This window comes from Schistocerca americana, chromosome X, assembly GCF_021461395.2.
Source record: "Schistocerca americana isolate TAMUIC-IGC-003095 chromosome X, iqSchAmer2.1, whole genome shotgun sequence".
Lineage (NCBI taxonomy): Eukaryota > Metazoa > Arthropoda > Insecta > Orthoptera > Acrididae > Schistocerca > Schistocerca americana.
In genome coordinates this window covers 730,630,843-730,647,972 of record NC_060130.1, presented here as the reverse complement: position 1 = coordinate 730,647,972, position 17,130 = coordinate 730,630,843, and the positions used below count along the sequence as shown (strand labels likewise).

Here is a 17,130-nt window from a genome sequence, read left to right as displayed (position 1 = left end):
ACTGCATCAACACCTTACTGAATAAGAAACCGATTTACTGTAGCAAAGGACTGACCATCTTCAGTACGTGAAACTATGAGGAACCACGCTGCAGGTGGGAGGGGCTTTGAATCATGAGCTTCCTTCAATTTATGTTTAGTAGACATTGACTGTGAAGATGATGATTGGCTCATTGCGAGAAGAGTCCCCACGACTGCCAGCATCTCCGATGGTGCACTCCTTCCAACTGAGGGCCCCCTCAGAGGGAGGTGTACCCACCTCTAGGTGATAGTTCACACCTCAGGCCAAATCTCTTGAACGCATGACAGATGGACCAATTCGCAATTTGGGAAGGTAGCAACTCAGAGAAACACCCCTCCCTGGGCTTGGCCTGTACCTGGGGGTACATATGAACCCTACCTGTTGATGTGGGACTGGGAATTACGTGTTACACAGTCACCTGTTATGTGTCAGATGTGTGGACCAGCTTAAAGAGTGCGCAGAGAGGAAGAAGAAAATGATGAACCTCAAACACTGACGTGGGGGAAGGATATGATAAGGGGAGCAAGAAAGAAAAAAGGAACGAAAAACAGTGGAGAGACTGTTCTTATGTAATCTACTGAAAATGCAAAATGTGTTCCAAAAAACACCCCAGACACATTCTCCAAGGAAAGGGAAAAACAATAGCTAAAGGATAGACGTGCAGCATGAAAGGGAAAAGATGCTGCAATGGCTGGGGCCCCACGGTAGCCAAGCATGAACCCATGAAAGAGCGGCGATCCCCCTGTGGGGGACAAAAGGCTATTGGTGGAGCTGCTCCACAATGCTCTCTCTCCAGACAGTGTTGTATGTCTTACTGGTGCCAAAAAATATAGTAACATTGTGATGTTTATTTAGGAAAACCTGCTACATAATCGCTTCTAGAAGCATCAAGTTGTCGACAGTGAATCAGAAGCTCCTGAATCAACACTGAGAGTGGCTGAGGAGTTGCCTTGTCTCTAACATCCAGACCAGATGACAGTTACCCATTCACTCCAGGGTCTTTCCTACACAGCTCATTAAGGCAACACTACAGTGACTACTAGGACACATTTGATCTTTTTCTGGTTTGAGGAGAGGTGTCAAAACGGCCTCTCTGTGCGTGTAGGAAAAGTGACCTGTCTGCCATAGCAAATTAAAACATGTGAAAAGGATTTCCTTTAATGCTGCTTGCAAATGTAGAAGCAGGCTGTACTGGATTTTGTCGTGACTGGGTGCAGTATCACAAGCCTCAGACAGTGCCAAATCCAGCTTCTGCATGGAGAATGAGCAGTTATAAGACTCTCAATTGTTGGATTGTAAGTCCCATTTGCCCCTCTCTATTGTTGCACAGTAGTGGTGGAACACCGGATCCTGGCTGGCGTTGGCAGTAATCATTGCAAAATGCTCTGCCATTGTCTGAGTGATGAGTCTGGGCATTGTTTGGAGAGATCCCTGTTTCAGCACTGCTGCTATTGGTAAATGACTGTATTTATTGGAAATGTTCCTGATAGCTTCCCATAGAACAGGCGGAATGTTTGGCAGAGTGAATGCTTGCCATGGCCTTTTCTTGGTCTGCTTAATGGTACATCTAGCCTTGGCTCTCACAACTCTAAAGGCTGCAAGTTTGTCTGCTGCTGGGTGGCATTTAAACTATTGTAGAGCCAAATGCCTGACCCATATTGCTGAGCAGCACTCGTTGGTCGACCAAGGTACAGGTTTCCTCTGAAGATAACCCAGGGACTTTGTGCTGGATAAGTCAGCGGCATTATCTATCATTCGTGTGATGTGGTCCACCTGTTTCAAGATGCTTTCTTGGTGTTCAAATCCAGCCTGCTGGTTTAACAGTGTCCTGTTAATCCTACTGCTCATCCATTTCAGTGGCTTCATTTCTTTCCATTAATGCTTCCTCCAGTAGGTGGATCCACAGTGGGGAAACAGTCACTAGGATCAAGATCACCAGTTACTTTCCACTGAGTAGAGTCTGAGAGGAATGGAGCGCAGAAAGAGAGGTCAATGGCTGAGGACGATCCAGAAGCAGCAGAGAAATGAATGGGATTGCCTATGTTGAGGATGTATAACTCCCGAGACATCGTGAGGCTCTTCAAAATTTCTCTCTTAGGGCAAGTGAAGTTTGAGCTCCGTAATACATTGTGAGCTTTGAAGTTGCTAAGTAGAAGAAATGGGTGAGGAAGTTGTCGTATAAGGTCTGTGAGAGCCTCAAAATCTGTCACATCCTGGGGAGGTAAATACAGTGAGGAGATAGTGATGATGTGACCTACACGAACTTCAACAGCTACTGCTTGTAGATCAGTAACCAAGAAAAGAGTGGAGGGGCAGTGTGCATTATTGACAAACATTGCAACCTCTCCCTTGGGTCTTTCCCCAGTCAGTTCATCCTTGCAATGGAAGGTATAGCCTTGTAGCACAGGGGCATCATTGGCTTTAAAATATGTTTCTTGGAAACACAAGCACAGGAGATATGCCTGTGCTATGAGTTTCGGTTTCTCCACACAAGTCCTGAACCCATTAATGTTACACTGTAGCATGGAAGCCATTTATTTGGAAGATGAAATACATCCTGTCTCTCCACCAGCGTGGAAACCTGCAATCGGTGGATGTTCAGTCTTGGTGCAAGAAGGTTACCCAGGCACACTTCACATTCCATTGGCTCCACAGCAGAAGTAGTAGAACAGTCAGGTCAAATGACATCAACATGTCCTGACAGTTTACTTCCCATTTCTGCCTGTGTTGGAAGCTTCTCATTTACTTTTTTGGCCTGGGAAGGCTTTGCAGGAACTACCACAGCATTGATAGAGCTAATGCCAGATTTTTTAGCAGACTCTGCCTTTGGAGACGACAGGAGCTCCACAGTGTTGGCAACTGTGTCTTTATCTTAAGTTCTCTCGAGGTGGGCACGGGGAGGTGACTATGGGCTCTGAAGAAACTGCAGTTTACAAGTGTACTGACAAACACAGGTAGTAGTGCCGACACTAGCAACGTCCATTTGTGTAGAGGCATTGGCTGTCAGCATAGGTTTCTTTAGAGCTGAAGCAAAAGATGTAATGAATGTGGGAGGCTGCATCGCCTTGTAGATCATCTTGGCCTCACCACACAGGATACATTTTGTTGTTTTTATCTTCTGTATCTTCCCTTCTTCAAGGTAGATGCTGCCATCTACTCCAGACGGGCTCATCCTCAAAGCAATTTACACACATTGGAGGAGATGAACAAATGACACCTTTGTGGGCACTTAAACAGTGCATTGCGTTGGGGACATAGGGATCCTGCTTTGATATGCTCTGGGATTTTCATGCTATTGGAGGTAAAGATAAAGGAGTTGAATTTTGATTTTACCAGATCCCCAGCCACCTTTTTCATGATATTTTGTATATCGGCAAAATCTCTAGGTTGCTGTAGTTCAAGGTGTGGTGGAGCTTTGTTTCGATGTTATATTCCCAAGGCATTTCAGCTTCTGGGGGTTCATCACTTGTTTGCAACTAGGCATTTCAACCAACAGCGTTCCCTCCCACAATCACTTGACTGATTTTGAAGTGCCAGCAATGCGCCCTAAACCTTTTGGAATATGGAAAACAGAAACCTTCTCAAAGCTTTCCTCTTAACAATCAAAAGCACATTCTGCCCAGCAGCATACATTCTGTTACAGTAAACTGAAGAGCTTCGAATAACCACTGCATCGGGAGGATTGGCTACATGAGCCCCCTTGTTAGGATGAGTGTTGATACCCATCAGCAGCCCATCCATTCCACTGGCAAGATCCAGACAGAGCCACACGTGCCTAGGTAATCTTTGTAGAACTTAGTTGTTGCAGTTTTCCCAGAGGTTGCCAGCTAATGACTGTTCCATCTCAACAGCCACACATCTTATTGGTGCACAGCACACCTCAACATTTAGGGTCTTTTTATAGACTTTTAGCATCCTCACAATCCAGGCAGTTGAGCCCTGTTCCCTGTGGCACCCATGTTCCACTGCCATGCCATACAGTGGTTGCTGAAGCACGCCCACAATTTAAGATGATTCTGTTTACCAGTCCCCAGCTCAGGAACCCTGAGTCGCCAAGCCACACAGTATCAACCCGAGCACCAGAACCTACTGCCTTCTGGGTCTTGTGAATGAACAGAGCCGACTGGGTTCTACACCATCATTGTTCATGGAATTCATATTGATTAAGACACAAAGGAATTCCAGGCAATGGTTGCAAGTGGGCATCAGTTTAAATCACTGGGAAAAGTTGAAAATTTGGATTCGAACCCAGGTTTTCTGCTTACTAGGCAGATGCTTTGACCGCTAAGCCATCCAGATACATTGGTCATCTTGACTGCACTGACTACCCAGGCACACCTCCTGTCGTACCCAAATTCTCAACTTACCCACACACTACTAATGTAGCGCCCCTTGCCCATTATCATCACTATTCGTGGCATTTTGCTGGTTCCCGTAAGATTTCAAGCTTGTTGTGCATCTGCACTGAAAGATCATTGGCTGTTTTCTCCTTAATTATATATGCGTGGTGTCTGTTCTTTTGGACACTTCCGAAAGAACTGACACCACATGTATATCTGTATTGATTCCTAATGAGGAGATTTTCAATCAACAGAAAGGTCATAATAAATGGGTTTAAATCAGGAACCCAAAGGCATATTTCTAGTGCCAGCATTATGCAAAATAGCCATATTTTGAAGTCTAACAAGTGTCATCGAAATAGACAAATGATGATTTAAGCTCTCTTCATGCTCTTCAGGAGTGTTTTAACATTTAGACCACCTCATCTACTCTGTTCCCCAAGTAATGAATATGTATTTGTACAAGTATTAAGAACAAAACAATTTAGTGCAAAAAATGTTTATTATGTATATGATTCAATAAATTTTCATGCTACAACAACATTGAATCTTATGGATTGATTTTACAGTTTTGAGTTTGAGGATTAAACAACCATTATCCATTTCTTTTTCTTTTTACATTCACAATACCACAACAACAATATATGACAGCTCATGTTGCACTTTCCAAAAGACTGCCCTCAACACAGTTTCCTTACCCGTTTACATGTGTATGTCTGGAATGAGTATTGCTGAATGTGTATACTATATCAAAATTAAAAATGGCCATCAAAATAAACCTTTATTCTATGATGCTGACCTCTTATTAATTGTAAATGTTAAAATGGAAAACTAGTAGAACATTGTTTTGTCACACAGATATGACATCCATTTAACTACAATGCATAGTTCCCACTTCAATGCTCAGCAACATACTTCACCAAATTTTTAGTACATTATCATTATCTTAGACTACCACTGAAGTTTCACTTTATTCCATTCTTCAAATGATTAAAATAAGAGAATACACAACATACCTTTCCTTGTGCATATCTGGCTGTCAGTATTATTTTTGGTTATATATACACAATACATTTACTAGCAAATAAATTCAAATCTGTTTGGTGGGGTTGCAATTAGCAAAGGTCTACAACATGAATGCCAACACATGTTATTATTCAGTGGCACTGTGGTAATGTTATATCACTCCATGTAGATTATAATAATGAGGAAAAAAATGAAGCAAATTCTCTGATATATTACCAACCCTCCTTTTACTACACCAAATAACACAAAATAAAACCAGTGACATTGGTAACAAAGTAGTATATAGCAATTTTAAAGTTTAAATGAGTATATAGCTTTCACTAGTCAACAGCAATTTTGTGTTAACATTACTGTATGTAACATGTTCCAAGCACACAGAAATACAACATTCACATGAATATAACCGTTGTTGCCCACCTAGCAGGAAAGAGATGATGCCAGCATCTACAACTCTGAAATAAACTGTTGTCTAAGTACAAGTCTATCACAGAAATTATTATTTATACACCATAAATGATCAGTCAGTTCCTGCTTATTATCAATTACATCAGCTACAGAACTTGGTACAAATACCTCAAAATTTATTTTATGCTATAGGAGGTAGGTGGTTCTGAATACTTTAAAGATACAATTAAGCTGAAAATACAAGGACTTTTACAATTTGCTAAAAATATATATATTGTTAACCCTACATGCCAAATGCAATGTATCAAATTACAGAGTGCAGAATGTCTACTTATTAACAACTTCACAGTTCAATGTCATTCTTTTGAAAGACGCATTACAATTATATACAGCATGTAAAATATTAGTTTCCATATTCTCACTATTTTTCTCGTTGTGTTTGTTTCCTTTATTTCTCCTCTGTAATGAAACAGTACATATCTGAACACAGTGATATATCCAACTTACTAAAACAAAATGAAAGACATATTTAAGTGCAGAAAACAGATTAAACATTGTGTTCTGAAATTATATCTGTTCCCATATTGGTAGTTGCTCTTTTTGACATATGAATTATGGAACATCTGAATTTCCTTTGATTTTAAAGCTACATTTAGTAGTGCTACAGGTATCAATACCCCTAAATCAGAGTTCCAAACATACCTCACACTACAAATTATTCTCCCAAACAGTGTGTAATTTCAGATATTCTTGCTAAAGTACATATAATCGAATTAACATTATAGTAATTTTATATAGTTGCTGTTCTTATAGTTGAAATTGAATTATGTCCCTATTGGCTACAGTAAAATCTCTATACAAATTTGATCACAAAAACAGCTACACAATGTTATTAGCAATACACTGCCACACTAAATTACGTATGCAGAATTTTAAATTTAAATGTATTAAAATTATGCACAGTTGAATACTATGTGTGGTTTACAATGTGACTGAAGTGTAGTAATAAAAATATCAGTTAAAATTATCACCTTCGATCTCCATACCCAGTAATTTTTCAGTGTTAATTTGCTTGCCATTATGACTGCAGACATACTAGGTGTTATGGCTACACAACTGCTATTACATTCTTCATTAAAAAATTTCACATAAAAGCCTCATTAATCTCTCAAAACTTAACCAAAACTTCTATTCAAAAACACACTGTCAAAGGATTTCCTAAAAAGCGGTGTACATCATAACTGCAGTCCATCACTATCTTTTAATACTTTGTTACAAAAACTTGACCTTTCTGCTAACCGGTGACTGAACTCCCAAGCTTATAGTTAAAGTTTTATTTTTAATGCTGCTGATAAATTCTGCTTGTTCCCTTTTATCTGGTATATTCCTGACACCCCTAAGAAAACTTTGCAGATGTGTATTTTACACATAGAAAATAATAGCAGCTACCGGATAGCAATGGCTGACAGAACACAGAAATATCATAAACATCTTTCATATGTCAGATAAGTCCTGCAAAACAGTTCTACTAATTCAATGTCATTAATCAGTCTTTAGATTTATCAACTTAAAACAACATACACAACAATTTTGGGAACATTACAGGTTACAGTGTAAAAATATTTAATAATGTCATCTGCTTATAACACATACTTCTTGAGACAATGTGTAACCTTGTGCTACTGTACAAAATCATTCTCATCCCTCTATCTGATCCAAGTGGCTTACAGTCCTTCAAAACATTCTAACTGCACATATGCCAGAGGAGTCCGTTCCCCGTGCAAGCAGCAGACACAGATGCAAGGACATATGGAGCCAGTAAGTTCACTGATGCGAGATGAGATGAGGCGAGGCAGTGTGAGGCATGGCGACAAGAAAACCTCACAGGATGGCACAACAGCGACAGTAACGTTGTCTAGAACCACCTGCTGATGGTGGTGGTGTCACAGGTGCAAAGTACGCATGAACCTTGATGTTTGGAAGGTGGTTCTGTAACCCAGTGCACCAATTACAAATTTTATAAAAATGTTATTAAGGTACAAATAGGAGGCAAAAACTATGATAAATAGAAGCATTCAAAAGGAAAACAATGGAAATAAAAACCAAAACAGGTTGTCTGTCTGATAGTACATTTAATTTGTAGTAACCATGATAACAAGTAAACAAACACAGTTATTATTACTATACCATGAAAACAAAAAATTCCAATAATGTGTGTCATCAAGAGTTACGTCACATTTCCTTAGACATTTAACTGAACTTCATCTTCTCCCAGAGTTTTGCAATAACTGTAAACCATACTGTATTACTTACAATACTGAAACAATAACCTTTGGCGAGTTCTCTTTTGGACTCTCAAAATCTCAATCAGAAAACTCAAATTTTTAGACAGTGCTCATCATGTTACTCTGTCTGAAATGAGTTGTTGCACCTGAGGTGTTAAATTCATTTCTTCTAAATGTGTGACAACACATGGCAACAGAAATGAGAGAAAATGTAAATCTCAAGGGCTGGTTGGAGTTTGAACAAATGCTCTCCTGGATGCTATATATGAATGAGTCAGACTTTTATTTAGGTAAAAAATTAGTTTTAAAACCTCTGTTAAATGAATTCTTTTCATGGCTATATAATTAACCCGAGCTTTGCAAAGTTTTTATTAGGACAGATGAATTATATTTTTTTCCAGAATACAGAACTCCATGTCAAACCATCCAATAAAAAATACTTTATACAATTCAAATGTGGCCTATGTACAACACACAAAATGTATAGCACTTTGCATCACACCATATTCTTCACAGAGCCTAGAATGGTACTTACCTCTGCAAAGTTCCGAAGTTTCTCAGGGTTGCTGGCCTCCAAAATAGTTGTTTGTCAGTGTTCGCACAAACTGACAGTCCATATATACAGGGTGTTCAAAAAGTCTCTCCGCAGTGTCATACGATTGTTAGCTGCGTGTGCCGTATGCCGCAGTGAATATACCGAAATGAAACTCAGTGAAATACAAGTTATTAATTTCTTGAATATTCATTTCTACTTACAAATTTTCACATTAAATGTTGAAAGTGTCCCCACTGTTGTTCAATACACAATTCAATTTATCTAATCATGCTTCCAAACACAAGCTGTAACATTTCTTCTGTAACAGAAGCAGTGAAAGTGGATATTGCAGTTTTCAATTCATCAATGGATTTTGGACAGTTTCTATAGACAGTTGCTTTCGCTGCAGCCCAGAAGAAAAAGTCAGTGGTGTTGGGTCAGGCGATCGTGGAGGCCAAAGTCCCAGTGAAATTATGCAATCACAAAAACATCAACAAGTAGTGACACCGAAATGCGAGCTGAATGCGCGGTTGCACCATCTTGTTGAAAATAACCGTTCAGTATTTCACTTAACACAAGTTCTCCTATGAATGGGTACAGAATATCACTGCGGTATCGTTGTGCGTTTATTGCTTCATTGAAAAATATGGGACCCACAATCTGACATCTAGAAATTGCAATCCAAACTCCTATTTTCACAGAATGAAATGGTTCCTCATGAATACACAATGGATTTGTGGTACTCCACATATGAGAATCTTGTGAGTTCATGTACCCGGATAAATGAAACCATGCCTCATCAGTGAAAAATGTTTCATTAAGAATATCCCTTCCATTGGTGGCCGAGCGGTTCTAGGCACTACAGTCTGGAACCGCGCGACAGCTACGGTCGCAGGTTCGAATCCTGCCTCAGGCATGGATGTGTGTGATGTCCGTAGGTTAGTTAGGTTTAAGTAGTTCTAAGTTCTAGGGAACTGATTACCTCAGATGTTAAGTCCCATAGTGCTCAGAGCCATTTGAACCATTTTATCCCTTCCATTTTGTTGAACAAAATTTTTGAACCATTGACAATAATCTTGCCATGATCAGTATTTCACTTCTTGCACGACTGTCACTTTGTATGGGAAAAGTTCTAATTTTTTCCTTACAGCTGTGTGGGCTGTTCCAATACTAACATCAATTTCCTGGGTGAGTTTTCTTACTGACTTGTTCGGACTCATGGACATTTTATCAGAAATATCAAGTAGTTTATCCTCAGACAAAATGCTAGGATGACCACTTCTCACTGTATCTGTCACTAAACCCATACTTCAAAATTTGTTAGTCAAATCTCGCACAGTATTGCGAAGTGGGAATGTTGTCTTCGGGAAAACTGAATTAAATGTTTGCCAAACTGAAACTGCGTATTTACCGCCAGCTTTGAACACTTTTTCAACTAAAAGGACACGTTCTTCAATGGTTAGCATTTTAACAGTGACAAAAATGAAACAAAAAAATAAAGGAACTAAACTTAAACGTTCACGTCAACACCTAACGACACACACCAACGATACTACCAACGCTGGCTGAGATAAATGAAACAGTAGAATGTTGGGAGAGTCCACTTTAAGGGAAGTAACCCAGGCAGGCAAACAATTCAATCATATGGCATGTGCAGCTAACAATCATACGGCACTGCAGAGAGACTTTTTGAACACCCCGTAGCATTCTAAGAAAGATATGCTCAGAGATACCACAATATCACTTGAGATCTCAGGAATGGTGGCACTTTTTTCCTAAAGTCAGTAATGTTAAGTTCCCTAAACTCATCTTGATCATGGAACAGATAACAGTCACATCAGTGTCTGGCATTAATTAAAGTCTGAACACCGTCCCACACTTACCACAAATGCTATGTTCTGGGAAGGCATTTGTTATGTCATGAGTGCTTATTACCTTCCACACTAGTTAAAATACAAAAGCAGCAATCAATTACTTCTTGTATTTCTACTTTTCTTCCAGCATTCAGATTATTGTGTTGAATGTGTAATGATCAAGCCTATGAACTTGTGTAACCCTAAAAACCTTCTGAGTGCACTCACTATACCCATCCAAATGTAATTTTGTCTTATTCTTATATTATGACTAATTTTTACTGCAAGTGACATGACTTTGTACACATGTAGTAAGAAAAATTTAATGTGACTTTATATGCTAAGGGAAGTGAATGTTGAAATGTCCTGCTTCCTGTTTAACTGGGTATAGAGTCATATTGATCTCAAAAAAATGATATTATATTGTCACCTTTGACAGTATTAAGAACCTTTTCTTCCGATACTATGAAACACAATATTCAAATTAAAAATGTTGTACAAACCCGAAGCCTGCGGATACCAGCACGTGTTATTAATTGGCAATCATAAAGTTCAATTCGCTGAAGATTATGACAAGAAATTAGGTGCTCCAGTGATGCATCGGTAATTAGAGGACAATTGTCCAGCTCCAGCACTGTGAGGTTTTCTGCTGCACATGGAGATGTCCCCAAGTGACGAATACCTTCATCTGTTATCAGTTCACAATGAGACAAACTCTGAAAGCAGAAGAGAAGACAGATTTATGTTCCAAAGAAGAGTTCTCTAACACAATATTCGGATTATGGTGGCATTCACAAGTATGTATTTTGTTACCTTAAAAGAGACACACTAAAATACCCTCTAACCTACTACAGAATTCAAACTGGTTAAGTTCTTCAGAATCATATATAACAACATAATGGTCACGATGGCCTCTCCAGTCAATATTCCATATCCTATCATTATTGTCCAATTGTGAATGATTCACCCATATGAAGTTATAGCTTGTGTAACAGAATACAGTTTACACCCATTACTCATTAATCATGAGCAGCAACATCCACACACTGCAAGTCATATTATGATGTGTGTAAGGTGGTACTCTCTTGCAACATTTGTTAGTGAAGTATAATGAACATTTCGGCAATGCTCTTGCGCTTAATGACTGACCCCGTAATGAAATACACCACTTTTATCTGCATCTTCTCTATTTCTTCTATTAACCCTGCCTGGTAAGAGTCCCATGCCAATAAGCACTACTCTAGAATGAACCAAATCAGAATTTGTAAGCCATTTCTTTCACTGATAAATTATATTTCCTTACGATTTTTCCTACGAAACTCAACATACCAGCTTCCAGCCATCTCATCTCAGAATGGATAAATACATGTCCCATATAATTTTCAAGAGAATCTTATACCATTCTTCCTGCAAAATAGTGGCAAGTTCAGGCAATTATGATGAAGGTGGACAGTAATCATGCATCCTTCACTCCAAAGTAGACCACAAAGGCTCAATAATATTGAGATCTGGCAATTGTGGTGGCCAGGGGAGATGTGAAATTTCATCCTTGTGCTCAAAAAAACAGTTCTGGGCAATGCAAGCTGTGTGAACAGGGACCCTGTCATCTTGGAACACAGAACCACCATTGGGGAACAAACATTGTACCATGGGGTGGACCTAATCAGCTAAAATGGTCACACAGTCCTCAGCAGTAATGCAACCTTCCGAAGTAGCCTTAGGGCCCATGGAATATCAAGATAGTGCTGCCCAAATCAACACTGAATGCCCACCATCTCTTGGGACATAAACTCAGCCAGAAGTTGGTAACAGTGTTAAATAAGTTACATCTGAGCTCCATAGCTCTACTGTCCAGGTTTTATGCCTCTGGCACCAGTTTTCCTGTTATGGGCATTTACATCACTGATGAGTGGTTTTGGAATGCCAGCTCACCCTGCAATTCCGTGCTTATGGAGCTTGTTTCAGTGTGAAATTACGTTCTGCAGTGACTTTTGCAGCTGTTATTCCCTTATTTTTTATAAGAATCTTCAATGGCCATTCATCACCATCACTCACATACTCTCTCCTCCATGTTGTGACTTAGTGAATGATGCTTTTTTGCTTACTCTGTATGCAGTATAAGTCCTAAAGCTGGTACCAGCATAAACATGAAACATTTCAACTCCCTCGAGTACAGCAGCACCCGCCTCACAAACACCAATAATGTGCTCATGTTTGAATTCACTTAGCTCCAAAATAATGTACTCACAACTAAACAGAATACTGTTCTGACAATGGCTGACACTTGCAAGTATTGATGACACTTCACAGATGCTGTTCATGATCAAATACAACAGCACAACCTGCAGGCTCTGCTAGCATCTGCATTCATTTCTCAGGTGTTTCCATAATGAACAACAATGGCCCTATAATAAAACTAGCCTGAGGTATTTTGAAAGTTATCACTGCACATGAGAATTTTGGCCCTCTAAAACCAACATGTTGAAATATATCTGCTAGAAAGTTCTGAATCCAGTCACAAAGCTGATATTCTGTTCACTAACTGACAGTGTACAACTGTATTGAATGTCTTAAGTAAGTCAAGAAACATGAGATCCACCTGGGTAATGTTGTTATCTACAGCCCACACTATCATGGATGAACAGAGCACACAAGAGTTTCACAAATTACTATATAGGAAAGTTTCAGTCTTCAAAATGGACATGACACTCAAGCATAAAATATATTCAATAATTCAACAACATATTGATATCAGCCATGCTGCTATTGCGGTCTTCAGTCCAAAGACTTGTTTGATGCAGTTCCCCACTGGTCAGACCTGCATTAACCCCTTCATCTCTGCATAACTATTGCAACCTACATCCATTGGAACCTTCTTAGTGCAATGAAATCTTACTGTCCCTCTACAATCCCCCCCCCTCCTCATTGCAAAATCTCTCTCTCTCTCTCTCTCTCTCTCTCTCTCTCTCTCTCTCTCTCTCTCTCTCTCTCTCTCACTCACTCACTCACTGCAAATTAACTACTCCTTGATGCCCCAGGATGTGTCATATCAAGGCATCCCTTCTGTTACCGTGTATCTTCATTAGCTATTCAATACATCCAACTCATTATCAGCATTCTCCTGCAAAACTACATTTCAAAAGTTTCTATTCTCCTCCTGTCTGTACTGTTTATTGTCCAAATTTCACTTCCAAAAATTTCAGCAATATAGACCTACAATTATATGCACCTCTCTGGCAATCCATCCTGAGAACAGTAATGATCTATACCTTTGTCAGCATTTCTGTGGTATTTAAAGGAGAAATACTATTACTATTTTCTGCAGTGAAACAGTTTCAGAAGACCAAAATCAGTATGTTGGCATCCTGTCTGTTACCTTCTGTTTTGATGTTCGTATCATCACTTAGAGACTGAATAGGTGATTTTGACCTATTTACTGACTTCACATAAAATTAAAGCTTCTTGGTATTTTTCATCTTAGTGGTTTGCAAAATTTCTCTTATGAATTCATAGAACACTTCTTGCATTCCTTTCCTTACACTCATTTTCGTGCTTTTCAGATTTTGTTGATCAACAAGGCTTTGACATCAATTAAATCAATGATGACACACTCTTTGCTTTCATAGGAGCTTTCTAAACTACACATGACTGAGGGTTGGTGGATGTTCTTGAAAGACACCTTAATCAAAATCACTTGCAATTTTTTTTTTTTTTTTTTTTTTTTTTTTTTTTTTTTTTTTTCACTGCTTGCATGCATTGGACTTTTTATCTCCCATGGGGCAATTATTGTAAGAACTGCCATTTGCAATCCTTGAGTACTGTGATACCCCATCCACTGTTTGGTAATCACACTGTTTTGATATAAAAACCTACCTACAAAGAATTGTAGCTGTGATGTAACTATTGCATACAAGAAATTACAGCAAATAATGTAACTATACCCTGAAGGGTATAGGTTCTGTTCTTATCAGTTATAAACGAGTGATCTCTAGAGTGAAGACCTGCTCACTGACATCATTTCATTATTGCTACACTATCCAATGAAGGCAATTCATTGTTTCTATCACAGGAAATTTTTAAGTACAATATGTCTGCCAATTTAAACTCAGTAACACTGCTGTGATTATACACAAAGTAATGTAATGTACTTCATATGAAATGGCAGAAACACTTGCTATTTGATTGAACTGTTGGTGGTAAATCACAACCATGAAGTATGTAGTAGTACTCCATATAGAGTCACTAAAAGTGGAACAACCACAGAGAAATAATTTTAAGAAAAATAGATTTCAGACAGATTCATTTGAGAATGCAAAGGTAATTTAATTCATCCACAAAAAAAATGTTTTACAAAACAACCATCTGACCCATTCTTGAGCACCCATCATCATTTTGGGATCATTACCACGAAGTATTCATGCAAATAACAGAGAAAATAAAAAAGAAGAACGACATTTTTCTTGCTCATAATCATGGACTCAGTTTAATAAGCATGAAAGCATTATGGAAGTGCTTGCCAAACTACAGATCCCAAAGCTAAGACAAGCAATGTGCAACACAGAGATGTTAACATTCCAAGAGCAGACCATGATGGGAAAATCAAATTACTTCTCGCACAGAGACTTAAAGATAATCATTCCTCCCACACACCATTAGGGAATGGAACAGGAAAGGGGAGAAGTTATAGTGGTACTGGAGATACCCTTTGATGCATATCATGAATATGAGAATGTACGATATCTCTGTCACAACTTCTCAGTCCACAAAAATGGGATCTGCCATAAAGTCTGGTAATGAACAGCCTTACAGTTAAACTCATCTAACCCACAACATGATCATTTAACTGTAAGCTAAATTTGCTGGAATGTTACCTTAGTGTATGGTGTATTTTAATCAAGAGGACTCCAAAACTCACTGCTGAAGGAACATTCAAGCACATGTCACAGAAGTTAGATAGCCGTGTACATGTAGATAAGTTTCACAAGATAATGCTTGCTCACAAAATACATAAATGCTTTTTTTTTTTAAACTAATTCCATCTAAGCTCAAGTCACGAATGAGTTCAAAAAATTAAGTATTTTCCCATGGATCTGAAGTTGTAGAACACAACAAAAGCAATTAGTGTGAAAGTAGATTCGCCATGCTATTTTACTAATAAAACGCTCTTGGATTACCAGCCAGAAGGTAGACTTTAAATTCCATCAACTTTTGGTAAGTTTGATTGTCAAGTTCACATGACATCCACTGCCAGGTGCCTCCTCAGCTTATAAACTGCACAAAAATGTTTTGCACCATCCTCACAATGTGCATAATTGATAAAGTTTTTTCCCACTTTTAAATGAGGACCTGCTTTTTCAAAATTTGACCTCATGAAATTGCTACAAACAGCCAGCTATGTAATGGAGCTAAAAGTAAACAATCTTAGTGCACTATGTCTCAAATCACGAATAAGACAATGCTGCTTGTATATACTGTCCAGTGTGTCAACATGCCTTGAAGGATCACTTCAAACTTAGACCATTTGTGTATCATCAGTTCATGGCAAGAAGGGCTGTCAGCAGAGGGAGTTGCACACCTATTTGACATATACCTCTGCAACATCATTTGTAAGACACAAGACATTGAAGATCTGGCTCATAGTTGAATTTGCAGTCAGCGACAAAAACTGACCGGCACTATACATTCTCCACACGACTATTCTCCCACACAACATCCCTATGTGATTTTGATATTTTTGGAGCCCTGAAGAAAATCATTTGTGGTCACTGATTTGCTTTTGACAAAGAGGTGCATGACTGGGTACAATCATTGTTCCATCGGGAACCACAAACATTTCTCCAGGAAGGCACTGACCATCTTGCCCACAGTGGGATACATGTATTAACAGCTGTGATTACTTTTGAAATAATAAACAGTTTACTTACTTTTTTCTCACCTGTCTCATTTTCATTTGACTGCCCCTCATAGGTATATATTACAGCTCCCTGCATATCCCTCTTGAAGGGACCTCTAAAATGAGATTTCACTACCGACAGTGTATTCAGGGAATTTAAGCACCCATTCTTCATGTACTACATAAGTGAATGGAACATGAAGAACAGTGAGGCACAGTAAAGTGGGATGTACCATCTGACATCCATATCACAGTGGTTTGCAGAGTATGAATGTAGATGTAGACAGTCATATACGTAGGAACAAAAGCATAAAATGGGATTCCACATACACTACCACCCTCCCTTTAAGCAGTTTGGTTTAGTTACAATAAGTAAAACCTCTACACATTTTTAGTTGTTAACTACACATCAAGAAGTACAAGAGTACAAACTGTATACATCAATTAATTCAGTTAAAATAAATTATTGTATATTAAAAAGCATCTAAGTAAAAAAAGCTATTAAACATCACTAAATTCCATACGAATAGTTTGTAACAAATAATTTTACTAGCAGCTTAAAGCTATTTCCTGGACAAAGGCACAAATCCAGCATCAAGCCTTTCAAGAGCAATGCTCTTGCCAGAAGAGACATTCATGTGTGACACACAATCTGCCTTTGCAGCTTTACTTCTGGCAGTATCTCTCTCTTACTTTCTGAGATTCACGGAAGTTCTCCTTTGTACAATTCAGGACTAACGCTCCTGGAAGAAATGATACTGCAGAGCAATGG

General features: G+C 38.8%; 1 protein-coding gene across 1 annotated transcript in view; it reads right to left on the bottom strand.

The window, feature by feature from the left end:
• Positions 1–4,844: 4,844 nt before the first annotated feature.
• The window catches only part of LOC124554850 (F-box/LRR-repeat protein 2-like), a 275,820-nt gene continuing 263,534 nt past the window's right edge, over positions 4,845–17,130 (bottom strand). The window contains 2 exon segments of the mRNA XM_047128517.1: positions 4,845–7,781; positions 10,969–11,181. Of these exon segments, the coding sequence (XP_046984473.1) occupies positions 7,674–7,781; positions 10,969–11,181 (321 nt within the window). The 3' untranslated portion in view covers positions 4,845–7,673.